This window comes from Medicago truncatula, chromosome 5 (assembly GCF_003473485.1).
Source record: "Medicago truncatula cultivar Jemalong A17 chromosome 5, MtrunA17r5.0-ANR, whole genome shotgun sequence".
In the NCBI taxonomy this organism is placed as follows: Eukaryota; Viridiplantae; Streptophyta; class Magnoliopsida; order Fabales; family Fabaceae; genus Medicago; species Medicago truncatula.
The window spans coordinates 39,581,648-39,604,262 of record NC_053046.1 but is presented as its reverse complement, the minus strand read 5'-3'; the positions used below and the strand labels follow the sequence as shown (position 1 = coordinate 39,604,262).

At 34.6% G+C, this 22,615-nt stretch overlaps 3 protein-coding genes across 6 annotated transcripts; 1 reads left to right on the top strand and 2 right to left on the bottom strand.

Moving 5' to 3' along the window:
- Window positions 1–1,233: 1,233 nt before the first annotated feature.
- Window positions 1,234–3,906, bottom strand: LOC11425742 (pentatricopeptide repeat-containing protein At1g71210, mitochondrial). The gene has a single exon (XM_024785021.1). The coding sequence runs from the start codon at window positions 3,904–3,906 to the stop codon at window positions 1,234–1,236; it is 2,673 nt and encodes an 890-aa protein (XP_024640789.1).
- A 1,727-nt stretch (window positions 3,907–5,633) lies between these two features.
- Window positions 5,634–11,967, bottom strand: LOC11424557 (pentatricopeptide repeat-containing protein At1g71210, mitochondrial). 4 transcript variants are annotated; one of them, XM_024784451.2, is made up of 2 exons: window positions 9,159–11,967; window positions 5,634–6,234 (listed from the first exon to the last, which is right to left on the bottom strand). In XM_024784451.2, the coding sequence occupies exon 1, from the start codon at window positions 11,858–11,860 to the stop codon at window positions 9,221–9,223; it is 2,640 nt and encodes an 879-aa protein (XP_024640219.1). In that variant the 5' UTR covers window positions 11,861–11,967; the 3' UTR covers window positions 5,634–6,234; window positions 9,159–9,220. The 4 variants fall into 4 exon arrangements, with proteins under 4 accessions (XP_024640219.1, XP_024640218.1, XP_024640220.1 ...); XM_024784450.2 differs by lacking the exon at window positions 5,634–6,234 and adding an exon at window positions 6,259–6,731; XM_024784452.2 differs by lacking the exon at window positions 5,634–6,234 and adding an exon at window positions 6,748–7,854.
- Window positions 11,968–19,536: 7,569 nt separating this feature from the next.
- Window positions 19,537–22,586, top strand: LOC11432901 (cation/H(+) antiporter 4). The gene is made up of 3 exons (XM_003617107.1): window positions 19,537–19,791; window positions 20,080–21,087; window positions 21,453–22,586. Exons 1-3 carry the CDS (start codon window positions 19,537–19,539, stop codon window positions 22,584–22,586), a joined length of 2,397 nt encoding a protein of 798 aa, XP_003617155.1.
- The last annotated feature ends 29 nt before the right edge of the window (window positions 22,587–22,615 follow it).

The window sequence follows — 22,615 nt, the reverse complement described above, 5'->3', positions numbered from 1 at the left end:
GTTTATAAGTTTCTTTCTGTTTCCACCATTGTAATTTGTAAGAGCTTTAGCTCATCCATTTGCAGTGAATAATACACAGACCCGATTTTTCCGGGTTCTATCACTGATGGATAACAAAGCATCATAGATTGCTTTTGAGAAGGATCCAAGGAATATAGCTCAGAGACAAATCGCAAGGTTGATGTATGGAGTAAAACTCTTATAAATCAGTTAACTATAATATTTTGGTTGCAATGACAGATGCCAACGGCCAATACAGCACTTGCATGAAACTCGCACCCTTTATGAAATGAGAAGTCAATTTCTAAAGGAATTTGAGCACATTTTCAACTTGCTGAGATAAAGTGCATCAAACATGGGATATTCTATCATGGCAGATGATAAGAAAGATAGAGAGCAGTGTTGCGACACCATGGCGGATTGTGGTGACAGATTTTTTGACAACCGTTGTGGCCAATTTGTGAAGGATGGTGGCACCACACCCACAACATTTTATGGCAGCATAAAAAGGCGGATTTCCGGCTTTCCGCCATGGTCTGCGATCTGCAATCGATAGCACTGATACAGAGGCTTTATACTAATTTCTTTGTGAATAAGCCCCATCTTGTGGCCAGGTTCAAAATATTTATGGTAAATAGCAAACTCTTGTGTCATACGAAACATATATAAAACTAGTGAAAACAATAATCCCATAGTTGTTGTCTCTTGTTCTGCAATCCTACTCAAATAGACAATCAAAAGATAAATCATACACAACAAATGAGTAGTGACTGACACTAAGAGCGACTTCTGTATTGAAATTTCAAATCTATCAGATTTGTTTCATGACACATGAATCAACTGGTATTATTTTTCTTTCTCTGTGATGGCCACTAGCTCGAAAAGAGGATAAAAAGTAATGCTTCAAACTTTAAAAATACAATATGACAAACAAAATGATGTATAAAAGCTATGCCCAATTTCATCGTTAATGACGGTCTAGTGTGATAAATAATACAGGGTGGAAACGTATCTTATTCATGATGTTTCCACGAAGAAAGAAAAAAAAAAGTAACGTAAGCGATACAAGGATTGCTCTATAATAACAATTAGATGGAATAAAAAAAAAACAATGTATCGAATCTAACCATATTTTTCAATAATTAGACAAGAATAACAAGATCCTTACAAAAATTGAATGAACCCTGCTGCATCCTTAACACATCAATTGATTCCCTTTAAATGAATAACCTATTATTCTTCATTTGATAAAATCATTTTTCTTACATTTATTCTGGTACTATCTGTTAGATCAAATCCTTTTTGGTGCATTTCTTCAACCCACTGTTTAGCCTCATCATTTCTCCCATGATTTAAAAAACCACGTACCATGAAATCATATGTCCAACCATTAGGCTTACAACCCCTTTGACACATCCTATTAAACAGCTCACAAGCTTGGTTCATGTCATAACTGGCTACTCTTCTCAGCAGCTGATTGTAGGTGTGAGTGTCAAGCGGAAAGCACATCGCTATTAATTTTTCCAATTCCTCAATAGAACGGTTTACACTGAGACAACCAGAAAATGCACCAATGACAAAGCTCAATGTAGAAATAGGAGAATTTTCTCCCTCTTCAGCTCCTCTTAAATGAACCAATATACCATAGACATCCGGCGATAATGAAGAATGCCAAAGAAGCGTGTTGCCAAGAAAAGAAGTTAATCGACGTCCCCCTTTCATATACACTTGAACAAGATTTATCGCTTTATGATATCTTCGCAATGAGCAAAGCTTCCACACAAGACTCTCAAAGCATTCAATGTCTGGATTTACACCAGCGTTTAACATTTCAAACAAGAAATCATGTGCAATGTCAACCTTATTGGACTTGCAGAGACCAATAACCATGGAACAATATAATTTTTTACTCACCACACCCAGGCGCCGGAGACTATTAAAGAAATTCAAAGCATCAATAATCTTTCCATTTCTCAAATAACTATTTAACACAAGACGTTGAGATAAAAGAGTGGGCACAATGTTATTCCTTGGCATCAACTCATATACTTCCCTGGCCAAGTCTGTGTTATTGGCATGCCCAGCTCCAACGATGAAAAAGTTGAAAATCTTAGTATCAGGTTTACCTTGAGTCAGCGAGTCCAATAACTTGGTAACACGTGTTATTGGATTATCCATATCAAGTAATCTGCAAATAACAGCTCGGCATGAGAACCGCGTCAATCTAAGATTCTTCTCTTTCATTTCAACAAGAAGGCGAGCAGCAATCTCTCCCTTATTTGATTTAATAAAACCCTCAATCATTTTATCGTAGTACAGCTTAGCAGTTGCATTTTCGAGCTTCCCATGCTCGTCATAACCATCTTCTAATCTTCCAGCTTGGCACAAAGCCGATATAAACTTGGCATTTGTGACAGGGCTAAGTGTAAATTCCCGCTCCTTCGCAAGATCCATCAGCTCCTTCATCTCATCAACCTTGCACTCTCTGCACAAAGCATTGGCAAGTGTGGTAAAGGTCTCTCTATCAGGAAAAAGTTTATCATTACCGATAAACCTTTTGAAAACACTGTACGCCTCCTTAACACTCCCATCCCAACACAGATTAAGTATCAAATACTTGTAAGCAATGGTATTAGGATTCAGTCCAAACTGAGACCTGGATTCGTACAATTGGAGCGCGACATTCACCATCCCAATTTTGCAAAAGAAACACAAGACAACATTCATAGTAATCTGATCAGGTGGAATAGAAGACTCGTACATATCCATCAACAAATCATAGACCTCGCGAAGCCGGTTCTCCCTCAAAAGCCTACAAATCAACATGTTATATCTATATAAATGAGGAACAGACCCTTCAGTATCTCTCGTCTGTCTAAAAAACTCCAAAGCGTCGTCCAACCTACCACCCTTCACAAGACCCTTTATACAAACCCCATAAGCATGTTCCAAAGGAACCAACCCCGTGTTCCCAAACTCCTTAACCAACTTAACAGCACGCTCAAACTTTTTCCTCTCACATAACAAACCCACAAGCATACTCACCTCAAAATCACGCAACTTTTTCCCACTACCCAACATTCCGTTAACATATTCCTCCGCCTCATCAAACCTACCCTGCTCACACAACCTCTTAACAACAATGGTATCAGTAACACGCGTCGCATACCCCCTAATCCGAATCTGGTTAAGAATCACATCAAAACTATTAAAATACTCATTCTCAGCAAGTGAATTGAGTAAAACATGATAAGCAAAAGCATCCAAATCAAGACCTTGAAAACGCATCCTACCAAACACATGGAGTGCAATTTCAGGTTTACCAGCAATTGCATAACCAACAACAAGAGTATCATAAAAACGAGCATTATGATAAAATAATTCATGTTTCTCAAATCTTTCAAGAATCTCAAAAAGCATCGGCATAAGATGAGCACGTGTTGTTAGCATACGAAAAATGGCTGTGAAAGTAGCGCGTGTGTGAGTATATCGCGGCTGACGACCAGCCCAATCGAAGAATTTAAGACATGATTGAATGTCGTTATTGTATGAAACATGATGGAGTACACGGAGGACTAAGGGTGTGGTGAGGGGAATATTAAGAGAAGTGAATAAAGCCGAGAAATCGTTCTTGGAAGAGAGGAATTGGTGGATTCGGAGAAGAAGAGGGTCGTTTGAAAGGTAACTGGTTTGAAACCAGGTTTTGAAGGTGGTGGCGGTGATTTGTTTATCAGGTATGGGGAATGAAGGTTTGGGTTTTGGTTTTGGTTTTGGTTTTGATGAGTGTAAGGTGTTTGTGAAAATGCTTGAGAGAGAAATAGAAGAAGAATAAGTTGAAGAGAGGGATTTGTGTTTGAGTTTTGGTTTGGCTTTGTGTTTGGTTACTACATGTTTCAGTGGTAGCATGCTGAACTGAACTGAAATCAGAGTGTTTGTAAAATTGTTTTTGTTTTGTCACGGTTTCAGTAAACATAGTCTTCTTCGAGTATGTTTTGGTGCATTGACCCTATCTGATTCAGAAAAAGAACATAGGTACTAAATAATAATCGAATTTGAGATCGAAATCTATGAAACACATGTATGACGATGATGCGCGCGCAAGAACGAACGGAGAAACGGAGCTAATGAGGAGTGTGTGTTTCGGTAGGGCCGACTTATGGAAATTGGCTTTTATTTTTTTAATAGTCAATTTTGGTTTTCGGTGACTTACAAAGAGTCGTAAGGATAATTTTTATATAGAAATTAATATGACAATAAATAAATATTTGTAAATATATTTATTGAATGATTAATATTATAATATTAACGAAATATTTTGACGTGAATGACTATTATGACTAACATATTGCAGTATTATTATTTTATTTTTTTATAAAACTAAGGCTAAATTGTATTTTTGGTCTCTTAACTATTTAGGTAGTATCGCTTTGCTCACTTAATTAAAATTCGATTTATTTTGGTTCCTTAACTTCTTTCCGTTACACATTTTGATCCTTTCCGTTAGTTTTAATTCAAAAACGTTAGGTTTTCTTCATCTTGTTCTCCTCTTTTTCATCTTCATATCATCTCCATCAACCTTCAAGAACAAGAATCCCAGAAAAATTCCAGAAGAAAACCCAATATTTTTGAATTAAAACTAACGGAAATGATCAAAATGTGTAACCGAGAGAAGTTAAGAAAACAAAATAAATTGAATTTTAATTAAGGGACCAAAGCGATACTACCTAAATAATTAAGAGATTAAAAATGCAATTTAGCCTAAAACTAACATATTGCATTATCAGATACTATTTTAAAATTTTGATACATTGTGAAGTACTATTGTGATCACCCGTTACACATTCAAAAACCAAAACTATTACTCATTTAGCTGTTTTTTAAAATTAATAATTAAAATTTACTTCATCCGTCTTAAAATAAATGACATTGTTAAACCATTTGTACAGTTCACATAACATACTTTGACCATATTTTTCTACTAATAAAAAAAGACAAATTGTAAGATATTGATGGATTCGTCTCGACAAATATTTTTAAAATATTTAATATATTTTTTAATTAACAATTTAAATAATAAAGTAAAAGGGATAACATTGTAAATATAATAGTTAAAATGAAGGATAAAGTTGTGAGTGAAAAAATCATCCCTAAATCATATATCTCCTTTATATATAGGTATAAAGGTTCACCTTAGTTTATCAATGATAGAGAATATATGTGGGGCACATGAGGTGGGTTCTCTCTCCTAACCGAATTTTTTTCATACGCAAGAGTTTGAGACGAACTCATGACAACTTGTTTAAAGGGGCTTAAATCCCTTATCAGTTGAACAAATTTATAGTTGGTATGAAAAATAGTTTTTATTCTCAATTGAGGTAGAACTTGCGGACAACTATAATTAGATATTTAAATAAGTTAGACATGATATTTATCTAACATTCATATTTTACAAGGATTAAAGTCATATTTTAAAGATAACACAATTTTTTTAGATAGACAAAATTATGGTAGTTATTGGAAGCTTACACACACAAGTAAAGTAGACAGAGTTCAAAACTCAATCACCACATTGTCTGATCTAACAATTTTGATATTTTTACTAGTTGAGCTAAGACTTGTAGACAAATGTAAACACAATTTTAGTTAGACGGAATATTTGTTATTGTGACTATTTTACATTTTCCAGTCAACAATTAATAAGATCTCATGAGACATGTGACTATTTTACATTTTCCAGTCACTGGTGGATGACCGTGATGCATTGACATGTTCTATTAAATCAATGAAGATAGTGGAAATAATCACAAAAATGTAGCAGTGATCTTCTCTTATAGATCATGCTTGAAGTACTGTCTTGTCTTGTGCCTTTCTTACAGATTAAGTCATGGTTGAAGCTGACCCTGAATTATTAATACATGTAAGCACTTCTGTTGAGGAACTGGAATAACCAATATTGATGCAACAGATATAATGGTGACAACTTATTACATTTTCCTCTCATACTCTTTGCAACAAATTACCACCTTTAAGGTCCTTTCCAGTGTCGTCAAATATCGGCATGGCAAATATTGGTGACGGGTTTTTGGCTTTCTACCATGGCCAATTTCTGAAGAGCAGCGGCACCACGGAGCCATATTCGGATATGGCGCCGACACCACATGTCAGCCAGTATGATGGGGTTTTGGCTCTCAGCCGTCTATCCTCGACAACACTGGTCCTTTCATTGTATTCAAGCTTTCAAAGATTCAAGCATACCACAACAAAAAAGAGATGGTTCAAAAAATAATGCACAGATCAGATGTGCATTTTCCCAGCTGACATTGTTATTCCAAATCAATACAAGACAACAACTTAAAAGACAGCAGTTATGATAAATTAGGTTAACCAGTAAGGATATGTTTTGTAAGGTTTCATTACCAAAATCATTGTCTGCACTTGAAAATCAACAACTGTCTAGAATATTAAATAAAAAATAATAGTTCTATATAGAGAGATAGGTTACTTCCTACAAAACACAGATCAAAACAGATGACAAAGGCTCTAATGCTCAACTTTACCAAACAATAGGGTGTAGATTGCATTTCCACGATCCCCCCTTTCAAGTATTCTCAGTGTTTTGTTTTGCGAAGGAAGTATTCTCAGAGTTTGACGATACATATCTATATTTCTAGAATAATTTTCTGGCTTCCATCGTTGTGAATTTGAGTGTGTTGAGCCTGAGATTCGGATATCTGTAATTGTGGTTTAACCCGATTAGATATTTCCTCTAATAAAATACCTAGTAACCTATACTATTTCTTTTCCAATCCTTCATTTTTACATCATCCAAACAAGTTAATGACCTCAACTGTACTTCAATTAGATGTTGCCCATCTATGGACACTCCAAACCAGGAGAAGTTTCCATGCTAGGACACTTAACACCAGCGTCAGAATATATGCAACTCTTTAATTCTCAATGGTACAATTTGAATATTAACAGGTTCCACTATGTGTAGAGCCTGGGCTCCTTTATTGAGTTTTGTTCTATCCAATTTGAGACTTCTCACAAGATATTTACTCAGCCTGATTTCTCTAAGAACTCTTCTCAGATATCAGAAAGCATCTGACTAGGTAGAGTGAAAAGGAATACTATTATGTTCGTTTGTATATAATAATATCCTGAAAAATAGTTTCCCGAGCACTCCTAATTATCATCATGAGGAAACTAGAAAGGATACTAATAATAACAATACAAAAAGCCCAAGATCAATAGATTTGGTTCAAGATTTGGACATAAATCGATGAGACTGAGATTGACATTGATCAAATCATCAAATGTCAATTGGAAGTAATACAAAATAACAATTTCGGGGCAAGTTCTAAAACAAGGAAAGAGTCAATCACATTACTCAATAAAGAAACAAAAGCGAAAACACCAACTGATTATTTTACAAACCCAAAAGAAAGAATAAATACTTTGAACTGTGTCAATATAGTATGATTTTTTATATGATTGATGATTATGATCTCATATAAAAAGACTAAACAATGATTCCTATTTATACGAATACAAGACTCCAAATCCTAATTTAATAGGGAAACAAATATGATAATAACAAAGTAATACAAAAATTACACTTATGCTATGTGGTAGTCTAAAATATTCTAATACAAGAAATTAATCCTATGAGATAATCTAAGATACTCAAGATAATACCAAAGTATTACATTTACAAGATATTTCTTAAATCTTCGAACAGTACAACAAATAATTATTGCAAAATGATAGGATACTGGATTTGGACTCCAGCTCAATTGATGTGGTGAATGGGGATAGTGGTGGGATGGCAATATTCTGTTAGGAAGGCATATTCTGTTATAAAAGAGAGGATAGGGGAGTGAATAAAGAATTCAGAAAAGTTGTTAGCGTTCAGTTAGGAGAAAGTATTCTCTCGTTATGAGCTTAGCTCTGGTCAGGAGTTCTCGTAACTCTAGTTTATCAGTTTCTCTGTTTCCACCATGGTAAGAGCTTTAGCTCATCCATTTGCAGTGAATGATACACAGTTGTTCACCTGAATTTTCCAGGTTCTATCACCGAATGATAACAAGGCATTGTAGATTATGCTTTCAAGAAGGATGCAAGGAATATAGCTCAGAGGCAAACTGCAAGGTTAATATTTTAGTTGCAATGAAAGATACCAATGGCCAATATGGCACTTGCATCAAACTCCCAACCCTTTACGAAATGAGAGCACATTCTCAACTTACCAAGATAAAGTGTATCCAAAATGAAATATTCTACCACGGCAGATGATTAGAAAGATAGAAACATAGCAAGCAGCAGATGATTAGAAAGATAGAAACATGGCGGTGTTGTCAAATATCGGCCATGGCGACACCATGGAGGATTGTGGCGACAGATTTTTTGACAACCATTGTGGCAAATTTGTGAAGGATGGTGGTGCCATAGCATTTTATGGCGGATTTTCAGCTTTCCACCATCTTCAATCGATAACACTGAGACAAAGGGTTTCTATTAATTTCTTTGCGAATAACCCACCAAGTGAGCAGGTTCAAAGTATTTATGGTGAAATAGCAAAATTCAGTGTCATATGAAACATATATAAAATAAGCGAGAACAATTGTACCGAAAAAAAATAATAACTGAGAACAATAGTCCCATAGTTGTGGTCTCTTATTCTGCAATCCTACTCAAATAGACAATCAATAGATAAATCAAACACAACAACTGAGTAGTGACTGACACTAAGAGCGACTTCTGTATTGAAATTTCAAATCTATCAAATTTGTTTCATGACACTGACATGTGAATCATCTGATATTATTTTTCATTCTGTGCAATGGCAACTAGCTTGAAAAGAGGATAAGAAGCAATGCTTCAAACTTTAAAAATACAGTATGACAGATAAAATGATGTATAAATGATATACCCAATTTCATCGCTAATGTCAGTCTAGTTTGATAAATAATACAAGGTGGACACATATTTTATTCATAATGCTTCCACGAAGAGAAAAAAAAGAAGGATAATAAGAGATACAAGGATTGCTCTAAAATAACAATTAGATCGAAAAAAAGAAAGAGAGAAAAAAAAAAACAATGTATCAAATGTAACCATATTTTTCAATAATCAGACAAGAATCACAAGATCCTTACCAAAATTGTATGAACCCTTCTGCATCTTTAACACGTCAATTGATTCTCTTTAAATGAATATGCTAGTATTCTCTGTTGGATAAAATTCCTTTTTGTACATTTCTTTTAGTATTCTCTCTTGGATAAAATCCTTTTTGGTGCATTTCTTCAACCCACTGCTTAGCCTCATCATTTCTCCCATGATTTGAGAAACCACTTACCATGATATTATAAGTCCAATCATTAGGCTCATAACCCCTTTGACGTATCCTATTAAACAACTCACAAGCTTGGTTCATATCATATTGGGTTACTCTTCTCAGCAGCTGATTGTAGGTGTAAAAGTCAAGCGGAAAGCACGTTGATATTAGTTTCTCCAATTCCTCAACAGAAGGATTTACTCTAAGACAACGAGAAAATGCACCAATGATAAAGCTCAGTGTAGACATAGGAGAACATTCTTCCTCTTTGGCTCCTCTTAAACGAACACATGCATGATAGATATCCGGCGATATCAATGAATGAGAAAGAAGTATGTTGCCAAGAAAATTAGTTAATCGACGTCCCATTTTTATATACACATGAACAAGATTTATCGCTTCATGGTATCTTTCCAATGAGCAAAGCGTCTGCACAAGAATCTCAAAGCATTCAATGCTTGGATTTAATCCAGCTTTAAACATTTGAAACAAGAAATCATGTGCAATGTCAGCCTTACAGGATTTGCAGAGAGCAAAAATAATGGATTGATATACTTTTTTGCTCACTGTGCCCTGGCGCCGAAGACTGTGAAAGAAATTCAAAGCATCAGATATCTTTCCACTTTTCAAATAACCAATCAACACAAGACGTTGAGATGAACTACTGGGCACAATGTTATTCCTTAGCATCAACTCATATACTTCCCTGGACAACTCTGTATTATTGGCATGCACAGCTCCATCAATGAAAAAGTTGAAAATCTTAGCATCAGGTTTACCATGAGTCAGCATGTCCAATAAATTGAAAACACGTGATTTTGGATTTTCCATATCAAGTAAACTTCCAATAACAGCCGTGCACCAGATCCGCGTCAATTCAAAATTCTTCTCTTTCATTTTAACCAGAAGGCGAGCAGCAATGTCTCCCCTCTTAAACTTAATAAAACTCTTAACCATCCTACCATAGGACAGTCTAGCAGTTGCATTGTTGTGATCCCCGTGCACCAAATAACTATCTTCTAGTCTTCCAGCTTGGCACAAAGCCGATATAAACTTGTCATATGTGATATGGCTTGGTGTAAAGTTTCGCTCCCAGGCAAGATGCATCAGCTCCTTCATCTCATCAACCTTGCACTCTCTGCACAAAGCATTGGCAAGTGTGGTAAAGGTTTGTGTATCAGGAAAAAGACCATTTCCGATAAAAGTTTTCAAAACACTGTACGCCTCCTTAACACTCCCATCCCAACACAGATTAAGTATCAAATACTTGTAAGCCAAGTTATTCGGATTCAGTCCAAACTGAGACCTGGATTCGTACAATTGGAGCGCGGCATTCACCATCCCAGCTTTGCAAAGGAAGCACAAGACAACACTCATAGTAACCATATCAGGTGGAATACAAGACTCCTTCATATCCATCAACAAATCATATACCTCCTGAAGCCTACTCTCCCTCAAAAGCCTACAAATCAACATGTTATACCTATACCAACGAGGAACATACCCTTCAGATTCTCTCTTCTGCCTAAAAAACTCCAAAGCCTCATCAAACCTACCACCCTTCACAAGACCCTTTATACAATCACCATAAGCATGTTCAAACAGATTCAACCCCGAGTTCCTAAACTCCTTAACCAACTCAACAGCATGCTCAACCTTTTTCCTCTCACACAACGAAACAACAAGAAAACCTACCTCAGAACCATGCAACTTTTTCCCACTATCCAACAAACCGATAAGATAATTTTCCGCCTCATCCAATCTACCCTGGTTACACAGAAACTTAACAACAATAGTATCAGTAGCACGTGTTGCATACCCTTTACTCCGAATCTGATTAAGAATCACATCAAAAGAATTAAAATAATTATCCTTAGCAAGAGCACCAAGTAAAATATGATAACCAACTATATCCAAATCAAGACCTTGAAAACGCATTTTACCAAACACATTGAGTGCAATTTCAGGTTTACCAGCAATTGCATAACCAACAACAAGCAAATCAATAAAACAAACTTTATGATCAAAAACACGCTTCCCAAACGTTTCAAGAAACTCAATAACGATCGGCATTAGCTTCGCACGTGCAAGGATACGAAAAATCGCAGTGAATGTAGCTTGTGTATGGTAAAAACCAGGCTGATGACCAACCCAATCGAAGAATCTGAGACATGGAAGAATGTAGTTGTTGTCGGCGCCGTAATGAAGGACACGGAGGACGAAGGATGTGGTGATGGGGAGGTTGAGGGAGGTGAGAGAAGCGGAGAAATTGTCGTTGGAAGAGAGGATTTGGTAGATTCGGAGAAGGAGAGGATCGTGGTAAAGGTGATGGTTTTGGAACCAGGTTTTGAAGGTGGAAGCGACGTCGTTTTGGGTAATGGGGAATGAAGATTTGGGTAATGGAGAAAGAGATGAAGAAGATGATGAATATGAAGATGCGTTCCAAGTGTTTGTGAAAATGCTTGTGTAAGGAAAAAGGGTTTTGAGTTTGACTTTGGATATAACATGTTTCAATTGTAGCATTTTCACAACATAGTGTTCTTCATCGATGTTTCGAACTCTTCAAAAACATGTAGTACTAAGATTCTTTTTGGATCATAAGAACATGAACATGTAGCTTAAGATTACTTTTTAGGCTAAACTGCATTTTTCGTCCTCTATGTTTTATAATGTTGCGATTTTGGTCCCCTATTAAAAAAATTAGCAATTTTGGCCCTTTCATCCCAAAATTGCTCAGAAGATGCCACGTGTCCCAGAAAATGGGTCATAATAGCAACTTTTTGTAAAGATAAGGGGTCAAAAAACATATTTCCCTTATGTTAGTGGTCAAAAGAGCATATTTCTCTAAACATAGGGGGTCACTTTTGCCATTTTTTTTAATAGGGGGCCAAAATCGCAATATTTTGAAACTTAGGGGACGAAAAGTGGAGTTTAGCCTACTTTTTACCCTTTTAAAGATGGAGAATTGTTGTTGACACATTTGGTTTGGCTGAGACACACGAGTAATTTACCTAAATGCCCTTCGGCAATTAACTGCCGAAGTTTTAGAAAACCGACGGCAGTTAACTCCCGAGGATTTCCTCGGCAGTTAACTGCCGAAGATTTTTGTTATATTTTTTCGTGCGTAATAATTTATAAATGTGATTTGTTGGGTTTGTGCAGGCATGGTTTTTGGCGCGTTTTCCTGGCTTTTACAGTGTTGATCCCAACGCTGACTACATGGAAAACTATCCGGTTGCAGCGAGGTGGAAGCTTCAGAAGGGTCACGGAGAGGGGGTCACGTATCGGTCACTGCTTGATCGTATACAGTTTGATGACGTATGCTGGAGGCCGTACGAAGAGCACAGGGAGATCCATGATTTTGAGGAGGTTTTCTGGTATTCTGGCTGGATTATGTGCGGTGTTCGTAGGGTGTACCGTCACTTGCCCGAGAGGGTTTTGAGGCAGTACGGATACGTCCAGACCGTCCCCATACATCTAACGGATGTTGTAGAGCTGCCACCGCCTCACATTGTGCAGGCGTTCGTCGACTTCCGCACTCACACGCTTAAGGCGGCCGATTGGGGTGAGCAGGCAGGAGAGCAGACATGGCGGATGGCTATGTGCTATGGTACACTAGGGTGTCTCACCCTTAGATCTTGCCACCTCTTCCAGGAGATCTTCCTAGGCCAGCAAATGAAGAGCAGGTCATTGCACAGCAGTGGGAGCGGTATGAGGCGAGAAGCTCGCCTGACACCTATGACATGGTTTGTGGCGTTGTTGCCTACGCTGATGCGCAGTTAGGCCAAGAGGAGGTCATGAGCATGACCCCTCAGCAGTGGTTTCAGGCCATGAGCCATATGAGGGAGCAGATCGCGCCGATTTTGACCAGGAGGCGAGGCCATAGGCCGAGGAGGAGGCACCATCAGTAGGACCAGGACCATGACCAGTAGTAATATTTTGGTTTTTGGGACTTGTTTTTTGTTTTGGTGTTTTCATGACATTGATTTGTATATTTGTAATTTGATGACATTACTTTTAATTTCATGGGATTTTTTACTTTGTTTAATGTATAAAAATGTTGGTTTAATTAAGTTGTGCATTTGCGCCAATATTTTTTTGTGATTTGAACCGTTATGATGAATTTCAAACGTTTGTGTAATTTGAACCAAATGCCGGTTTGATTTAATTATGGACAATTCTAAAAGATATTGTATTTTTCTTGTTTATGTCTGAGTTTCAATGTTGTATGAATTATTTTGCCTTTCGAAATGTTCTGCTTTAATTACAGGTAAAAACTGGCCGAAAATGGCTTGGAAATGTTTTAGAATCATGCAGAGCTCACTGTCTACATAATTTGTTTTCTTCGGCAGTTAACTACCGATGTTTTCTTCGACAAAAACGTAAATTACTCGTGTGCCACAACCTTATCAAATGTGGGAACAACAATTCTCTTAAAGATGTTATCTCTTTGGGTTATCAGCAATGATAAGATTATCGTGATATTCCAACATAGAACAATTTTGTATTAAAACAAATTAAGCATAAACAAATTTGAGAATATGTCTAACTTTTCACATTCAATATCATTCTCAAATAGTTTCCACTTATCTTTACAATTCGTACTCTAATTCTTTGTTCAAAATGAGATACTCTTTTTACCTCCGATAATCATAAACCATAAAATCTGAGATCAAATTATGAACCCTAAATTAAAAAAAAAAAGTATTCTTCTTCAAACATCAATTCCTCTTTTTCAGTCCAAATCTTCTTCAAACACCAATTCCCCTTTTCATTCCTAATCAGACGATGAAATAGAAATCAAAGATTTGAGAAATTAGAGGATGATTTGGTGCAATGGTTGGAGAATTGCATGGAAGATGATTTTCGTTTTTTTTTTTTTTTGAAAGTGGGAGATGATTGATGTGCTGTCGTGGTGAGTTTGATGAAGGAGTACGACAGAGTAAGAAAAATATAGGAGGATAAGATTGAATATGAGTAGTTGAAAATGTTAAAACTTTTAGTTTGAATAAATATGAACCATTTATTTCATTTAGCGATGCTTTTTTCGTGGTCCATCGGTCAGAGATTTAATTGGACTCTCATCCTAGAATCCACCTGTTAACGATGCTTTTTTCGTGGTCCATCAGTGAGGGGCTTAATTGGACTCTCATCCTAAAATCCACCTATTGACGTAATTGTTAACTTTATATTTGAGATTTTCGGTTTTGATAAGTGGCATTGGGTTGGGATATTATTATTAATGTTGACATACTTGTTTTCCGCATCTAAATATATACTCCCTCCGTTTCAAAATTGTTGGGTATTTGTATTGGATTTATTATTGCTAAAACAAATATTCTTGTTTGTGTTGTTGGAACCAATGTTCCAACATGATTCAGGCATGTCTATAAGATGTTGGATACGATGTTCCAGCATCCTAGCACGGTTCAGTGTGCCCTGTATCTTGCTTGTTTGTACGCGTGCCCTTTATTGTTTAAGGAAACAATATTTCCTTATCTTATTGACCAAGCAACGCGTATATCTTTACAGAATCAGTTGTGGAATATTCCTAAAGTAATGTTTATATTTTAGGAAATATTTTTTATTGTTTTGGACGATCCTAAAAATGATCCGACATTTTAGGACTTTCCATATTTGTCTCTGATTCTTGTTTTGCAGATCATCTGGACGATCTGTTTTGTTCTGAAGCCAAACTAGAATATTTGACCCAAGATGCTTCAGTATATAAGGAAGACTTCAAGACTTAATTGAGTATTCAAGCCTTCATTCTAAAAAGTTTAGATTTTTAGTGTTTTGAGTCTACATGTGCTCTACTCTTGTATCATGTTGATGCAAGTTTATAACCTTTTATTGTGAGCCTTTCTTATATATAGTTATGGATTATGTTATGGTCAAATACCATTTTTGATCCTTTTAGTTTCACAGAATTCCCAAGTTAATCATTTAAGTTTCGAAAGTTTCAATTATGTCATTTTAGTTTGGCAGAATTCTCAAAGTCCTTTAAGTTTTAAATATGTCCTTTTAGTTGATAAACTATTTCACCGTGCTGTCAGTCTCCGTTTAACTAATGCTGATGTAACCGTTAAGTTGTTAACTTGGATCAAAATGTTGTATTTTAAAAGCTCCATGTGTTAAAACGTTACGTTTAATGGGCACAAATGATCATTTATAATGCTAGAAAGATAGCCATTTATAGCAACAAATGTCTTTCTAGCATTATTAAACGATATTTATAGTGCTGGGATGATCATTTGTGACCATTACACGTAATATTTTGACACCTTGAAGCTTTTTAAAATGCAGCGTTTTGATCCAAGTCAATAACTTAAAGACTACATCAACATCAGTTAATTATTAACTGACAATAGGGGTAACGGTAAAACAGTTTATCAACTAAAATGACATATTTGAAACTTAAAAATTAACTTGGTAATTATGTCAAACTTAAAGGCCTAACATGGTATTTGGCAAGTAATTTTTTTTTTTTTTGGTGAAGAATTTGGCAAGTAATGTTAAATTTTGACAACAGTCATGTTAAATTCCGCCATCATCTTCTTAAGTGTTTTTTGACAACAAACTCTAAATTTTGTGCTTTTGAGGTTTTATAAAGTAACTATACTTTGGTAGCAAATAGTATTTGCTGAGATAAATTGTTCTTTGTGTTTAGTGGATTTTATATTCTTAAATTGTTCTTTTGGGTTTCAGTGGAACTTCCAATTCAATACAGAGATTTCACTCTATGAAGAAAATTATCTCAGTGGCAAGATATTCAAGAACGACGACGGTGTAAACAGAATCACTAACACCGACACACTCAACATATTTTTTGGACGGAGCGATACAATCAACACGAATGACTTTGATGAATCGGTTCAATTTTTGGAAGTATTTAAAAAAATGAGTGTATAATGATCATGTTGCTAATCAAAAGAATGTTTAAATTGAACCTATACAAAATAAATATTTAGATATAAGTATTGATCGGACTACAACCTAATAAATTTTGACTAAAACATATGTTTGATGTTTAATTTTTCTTTTTATATAAAAAGCGTTACATATATCTTAATACATTGTATGTGTTTGTTTATTTTTTTATAGTTGGTTTTATACTCTAAAAAATCAGCTTAAAAATGTTACAAATCTCACAATTCATATTAATTGTTATTCGGTCAACTACATGTTAGTGCTGTATATGTCAAAATATGAAAGTCATTATTGAGTCATTACAAGCAATCCTGTGCTTAGCAATTGTCACTACACTAGTATATGCTTCATTTGTTTTAAAATATAAGCAAAATTGACTTTTTAGGTTCATTCATTTAATGATGTATGTGGTCCATATTATAAACCGCATACATCATTAAATAAATGAACCTAAAAAATCAATTTTACTTATATTTAAAGACGGAGGGAGTATTAAAGTAAGATTATTCTATTTAATGCAATTCACTCATGGCATCTCCTTAATCCTTATTCTTCCAAACTCACTCGTATTTCCCTCTTCTTTGTTTAACTTAAGTATTGTTATTTCAACAAATTATATTTGATTTTGTTACGCATAAAAGAGTCTGAACAATCAACATATATTACCTTTACTTTTTGTCATCAAAAACATATATTACTTTTATTTTATCCACTATATATATAAGTAAAGTTATTTTTTATCACAAAAATTCACAAGTGTCATTTTCTTATGCATTCAATTTCACTCCAATTTATTCTTTATTTTCTATGATTTTAATATTTTTTTTTTAATAAGAAAATGCTTGTTGTAGCAAACAAACTAATCCCGAACAATTCACGACCTTGTATTGCTAAATATCCTCTTTAATTACACATCATGATTTCCCTGTTTTCCGGGCTTGGAGCAATTTAATTGGCTATAACTGTTATCGGGATGAATAACAACGCTGTTTTTAATGATACCAATTTTCCAAGCATCCACTTTTACATTTTTTTTTGTTTAATTAGTCAATTTATACGTTCTACAAATAACAAGTAACAATGTTATCTTTATGAGAGAACAATAGGAATAAATGGTAGCCCTCATATTAAAAGGAATCAGCGAGATTAAAACATGATTTAAGTGAGTCATGTATCAATTATCACTTCTATCAACAAGCGCGCTAACACTCCAGTTCCTTCTTCTTCGCCCGTTCAAACCCTACTTCTTTCTCCGCTTTAACATGTCTTCTGCCCCTCAAATTATTCATCTCAATTAAAAAGTTAAATCAATCTCTTTATTTTTACCAACATGATTAAAAATGAAATTCAATTAAGAATCCAAGTTTTCATCTCTCGTATTCTCAAGAGCAACATCTTTATTTAGAGAAGATAATACCGAATAACTCTACAAAACAAATTTAAAGTTGGAGTATGGATAAATACATAAATAAGGTTAAGAATGAATTTTGATACTTTATTTGTAATTATTAATAAAGGATGAAAGAGATGCTAAAGGAAAAGAAGCGTTAAGGCATTGGTGCATAAGAGATGTAGTGAGAATTGGCACATGACTCCATTAAGTCATGTTTTAATATCACCATTTATTTATATTGTTCTCACATAAAGATATCAATCCCACTTGATATGCCCCGTATTACACACACACACAATTCAAAAGACAATTTTCAAATGGCATGCTCATGTTCATCTCAACTCCCACATTGAGATGTCAACGGAACGAGGCGGGAGTGAGAAGTAGTTTCTTCTCCCTTTCCCAGTCAACTAACATGCTCACCATCACCGTCTCCATTTTCCTGCTAACCAATTCTCAACCTAACAACCTACAAACATTATACCACATATGGTAAGCAAAGACACAGGTGACAAATATATGACTATTAAATTTGACCATATCCCCACAAAATACACACAGTGTACCACTAAGATCAATGATTGTTCTACTACTTAAAAGATTTTGAGAGGTAGGAACACTATCTTGAAGCATCTGCTAGGAGAAGATAATTACTTTGGAGGGGATCCAACTTTTCCAAAACTTAGCAAGAGGTTATACCTCCTCATGCCGCACTCTCTCCATGTCGAAAGCAACCAATAGAATTGTGTATTTCGAACTAACGGAGTAGACCCCATTTGTGTCATACTTCCATAAAACAAAAATCCCCGCATAGAGACACTACACTCATCAAGCATCAAACTCAAACTGTCCAACATCTCCTGCTTATATGTACTATATATATATATATATATATATATATATATATATATATATATATATATATATATCACTTGATATGGTGAGAATAATTTTTTATCACTATTTTCCTTCAACAATAAAGAAGGTTTAAATTGGACCTATACAAAATAAACAATTAAATATAAATATTAATTGGACTAAAATCTAACAAATTTCGGCTAAAACATCCATTCAATATTTATTTTATTTATAAAAAATGGTAAAAATATCTTGGCACATTGTATTATTATTATTATTTTATAGGTTGTTTGTACTTTAGAAAAATCAACTTAAAAATAGTTACAAATCTCCCTATTCATATAAACTATTATTATTCATCAAACTACATGTTTTATATATATATATATATATATATATATATATATATATATATATATATATTAAAATATGAAAGTTATAATCTGAGTCACGATGAACCATCACATGCTTATAACAAGTCACTACACTAGTATAGTAGTAATAAATATGCTATATGCTAGTTTTTTTTAAGGACGTTATTACTAGTTAATTTATTGATCTTACAATAAGTTTTTCAAGTTAGTCGAACCGGTCAAAGGACAACTCATTCCTTTACCCCCTACATCTCTCTCTCATTGTCTAATTATAATTATAATATATAGTTAAATATAGATCTCAATCGTGTTCACATGTAAATATAGCATTGTACGGTCTAAACTAGTAATAAACATGTTTTGTGTCACATGTGTTACAAAAATGAACCTTGCCAACTTAATTGCTTAAACGGTCATGTTTAAAATTTAGTTTCTTAACTATTTACCTTGTCAGTTACACCGAAGCACACCTTCATGACTATAATGAAAATTATTCATCCTCATAGACAATATAAATTCAACCACAACATAAAGCAAATAGCCATTAATCTTTAGCTTGTTATTTTCTTTCTTTCTTTCTTTCTTTTCACTCCATTGAATTGTTTTGTTCTAATTTCAATTCTTGTGAATTAAGTCATACGAAAATGAGCATAAATTCAAATGATACTTTGTTCTACCAAATTAAAAGATTGAATGAAACAATATACAATGTTTGTATTGAGGCTCCACCTCCTATTGTTTCAGATGGTTTATGGGCTGGCCACGAAAATGGAAAGACACCAATGAAATTCTTCTTTCCCATGTTTGAGTTACAATTGGTTATCATTTTTGCACTCACTCAAATATGTAGTTTTCTTCTCAAACCTTTGAGACTCCCTCAATTCCTTCCACAAATGATTGTAAGTAAATCCAATTGACATAATTTTTAGAAGAATTATTTCTTTAGTGCATGTTTAGATTAACAGTGATTTTATCAGAATCGTTGTGAAACATCACGATTCTAAACATTTATATGGATAAATTGTAGTTGTTAGAAAAAGTTAAATTGCATACGAAGAATAGATTTTGTTTCTAATTTCATTTCTTACATCTGTAACTTCTTCACACAAATGATGAAGTTAAATTGCATACAAATAGTAATTTTGGTAAATTTCCATTATTAAACACAATACTCATTCCATTTGCAGGTTGGGTTGATTCTAGGTGTTTCATTTGAGCTAAAATCATTGGAAGCATACATGGGCAAGTTGTTTCCATATGGAACTCATGACGTAATTTCATCAATTTCATCATTAGGTATGGTGATCTTCGTTTTCATAAACGGTGTACAAATGGATTTCAGCTTGATAACGAGGACAGGAAAGAAAGCATGGATAATTTCAATAATTGGATTATGTGTACCATTATGTGTTTTGTTTTTACCACTTCTAACATTGCCTGGAAGAATCGAAGCCATTCAAAAAGTACACGGCGGCGGTGGAATCATAGTGGCAACGTTATCTCACAGTCTAAGTCAATTTTCAACAATCGCTTCACTTCTAAGTGAACTTCAAATCCAAAACTCAGAGCTTGGTAGATTGTCTTTGTCCTCGGCTTTGGTCTGTGACATACTAACCACAATTATTTCAGCCAATATTATTGCTGTTCAGACTAGTTCTAATTCGACACCGATTTTAAGAAACATGATCTTACTTTATACATTAATTGCATTAATTCCATTGGTATGTAGACCAATAATGTTTTGGATCATCAAACGTACACCAGAAGGAAGACCTGTGAAGGATAGTTACATTTATGTTATCATTTCAATGGTTTTTGTTCTTGGTATTTTGTCAGTTAAGATTAATCAATTATTTGGCTTAGGAGCTTTCATTTTGGGACTGTCTGTTCCTGAAGGACCTCCTCTAGGATCTGCATTGGTTAAGAAGCTTCAGTTCTTTGGTACAACATTATTTTTGCCTATCTTTGTAACTACTTGTGTGTTTAAAGCGGATTTTTCAATGGATATGTCATCATATGTTATGGTATCTGCTGGTTTACTGGTCCTTGCAACTCACTTGGTCAAAATGGCAGCATTATTTATAACTGCCCTTTGTTGCAAAATACCTGTCATTGATGCTTTGTGTATTTCCCTTATTTTGAACACTAAAGGCGTGATGGAAGTTGGCATATACAATTCCGCATTTGACGATCAAGTACTACATTTAACTTTTTTTTAGGTTTAATTATGTATTATGTCCCTTACTATATGATTATTTTGGTTTTGGCATCCTCGAAAAAAAATAATTTGATTTCAGTTCCACAATTTAGAAATGAGGGATCAAAATGAAACGCAATACTTTTAATTGTCTAAATATATATGTAGTACATAAACTACCCTTCTCTATTCTATTTGGTCCCTGAATTATAGAAATATAATAAGTACTCTCTAAACAACTTATTATATTTCTATAGTTTAGGGAAAAGAGGAGAGAGAGAGATACAGTTTAGAATAAATTGAAAATTTACTTTAAATGTATATGGACTATTATTGTTATTTATGATGTATGTATGTATGCAGGTTATTGATAGAAAAATATTTGGAGTGATGATGATAAGTATAATGATTATAGCAACCATTGTGCATTGGTCAGTGAAGTTATTATATGATCCATCAAGAAAATATGCTGGATACCAAAAAAGGAATATGATGAGCTTAAAAAGAAACTCAGAGCTAAGAATACTAGTAACACTTCAAAAACAGAACCATATTTCAGCAGCAACAGATTTCCTAGACTTATGTTGTCCAACACAAGAAAAACCAATCACAGTTGATGTTCTTCATGTAATTGAGCTTGTTGGAAGAGCCTTACCTCTTTTCATTCATCATCACCTTCAAAGACAAGCATTAGGATCTACTTCATATAAATCATACTCAGACGATGTTATCCTCGCTTTCGATATATACGAGAATGATAATCAAAATGCAGTATCAATAAACACTTACACAGCAATATCTCCACCAAATCTCATGTTTGAAGATGTTTGTAATCTTGCATTGGACAAAGTTGCAACCATCATCATTCTTCCATTTCATATAAGATGGTCAAGTGATGGTGTAGTTGAATCTGATGACAAGAAAATACTAAGAGCATTGAACCGCAGAGTACTTGAAATTGCTCCATGTTCTGTTGGAATCCTTGTAGCTCGTGCTAATTCAATGCAGAAACCAACATCAATAACATCAGAATGTTCCATGACTCAATTAGCCATCATATATTTAGGTGGAAATGACGATGATGAAGAGGTCTTATGTTTAGCAAAACGAGCGATGAATAATCCTAAGATCAACCTAGTTGTTTACCGTCTTGTTGCTAAGGAAAACATAGTAGAATTGGAGGAATTAACGGTAATTGGCGATGAAATGTTGGAAGAATTGAAAAATGCTGAAAATGTGAGGTATCAAGAAGTTTTTACTGAGAATGGATCACAAACAGCATCTTTTCTACGTGAGATTGTGAACGAACATGATTTCTTTATAGTTGGGAGAAGACATGAAACTCAATCTCCTCAAACTGATGGATTAGCAGAATGGAGTGAATTTCCAGAACTCGGTGCTATTGGTGATTTTCTTGTTTCACCTGATCTTAATAGTAGTGCATCTGTTTTGGTTGTGCAACAACAACTTTCACGTGTGAATGACGTTAAAAAGTGAATTTTTTAGTTGTAAATATCTATGTCGGC

Coding starts and splice junctions, on each gene's coding strand:
- LOC11425742 (XM_024785021.1), bottom strand. CDS start 3,906: ATGCTACCACTGAAACATGTAGTAACCAAACACAAAGCCAAACCAAAA.
- LOC11424557 (XM_024784451.2), bottom strand. CDS start 11,860: ATGCTACAATTGAAACATGTTATATCCAAAGTCAAACTCAAAACCCTT.
- LOC11432901 (XM_003617107.1), top strand. CDS start 19,537: ATGAGCATAAATTCAAATGATACTTTGTTCTACCAAATTAAAAGATTG. Junction 19,792..20,079: donor AATTCCTTCCACAAATGATT/GTAAGTAAATCC, acceptor TTCCATTTGCAG/GTTGGGTTGATTCTAGGTGT. Junction 21,088..21,452: donor ATTCCGCATTTGACGATCAA/GTACTACATTTA, acceptor GTATGTATGCAG/GTTATTGATAGAAAAATATT.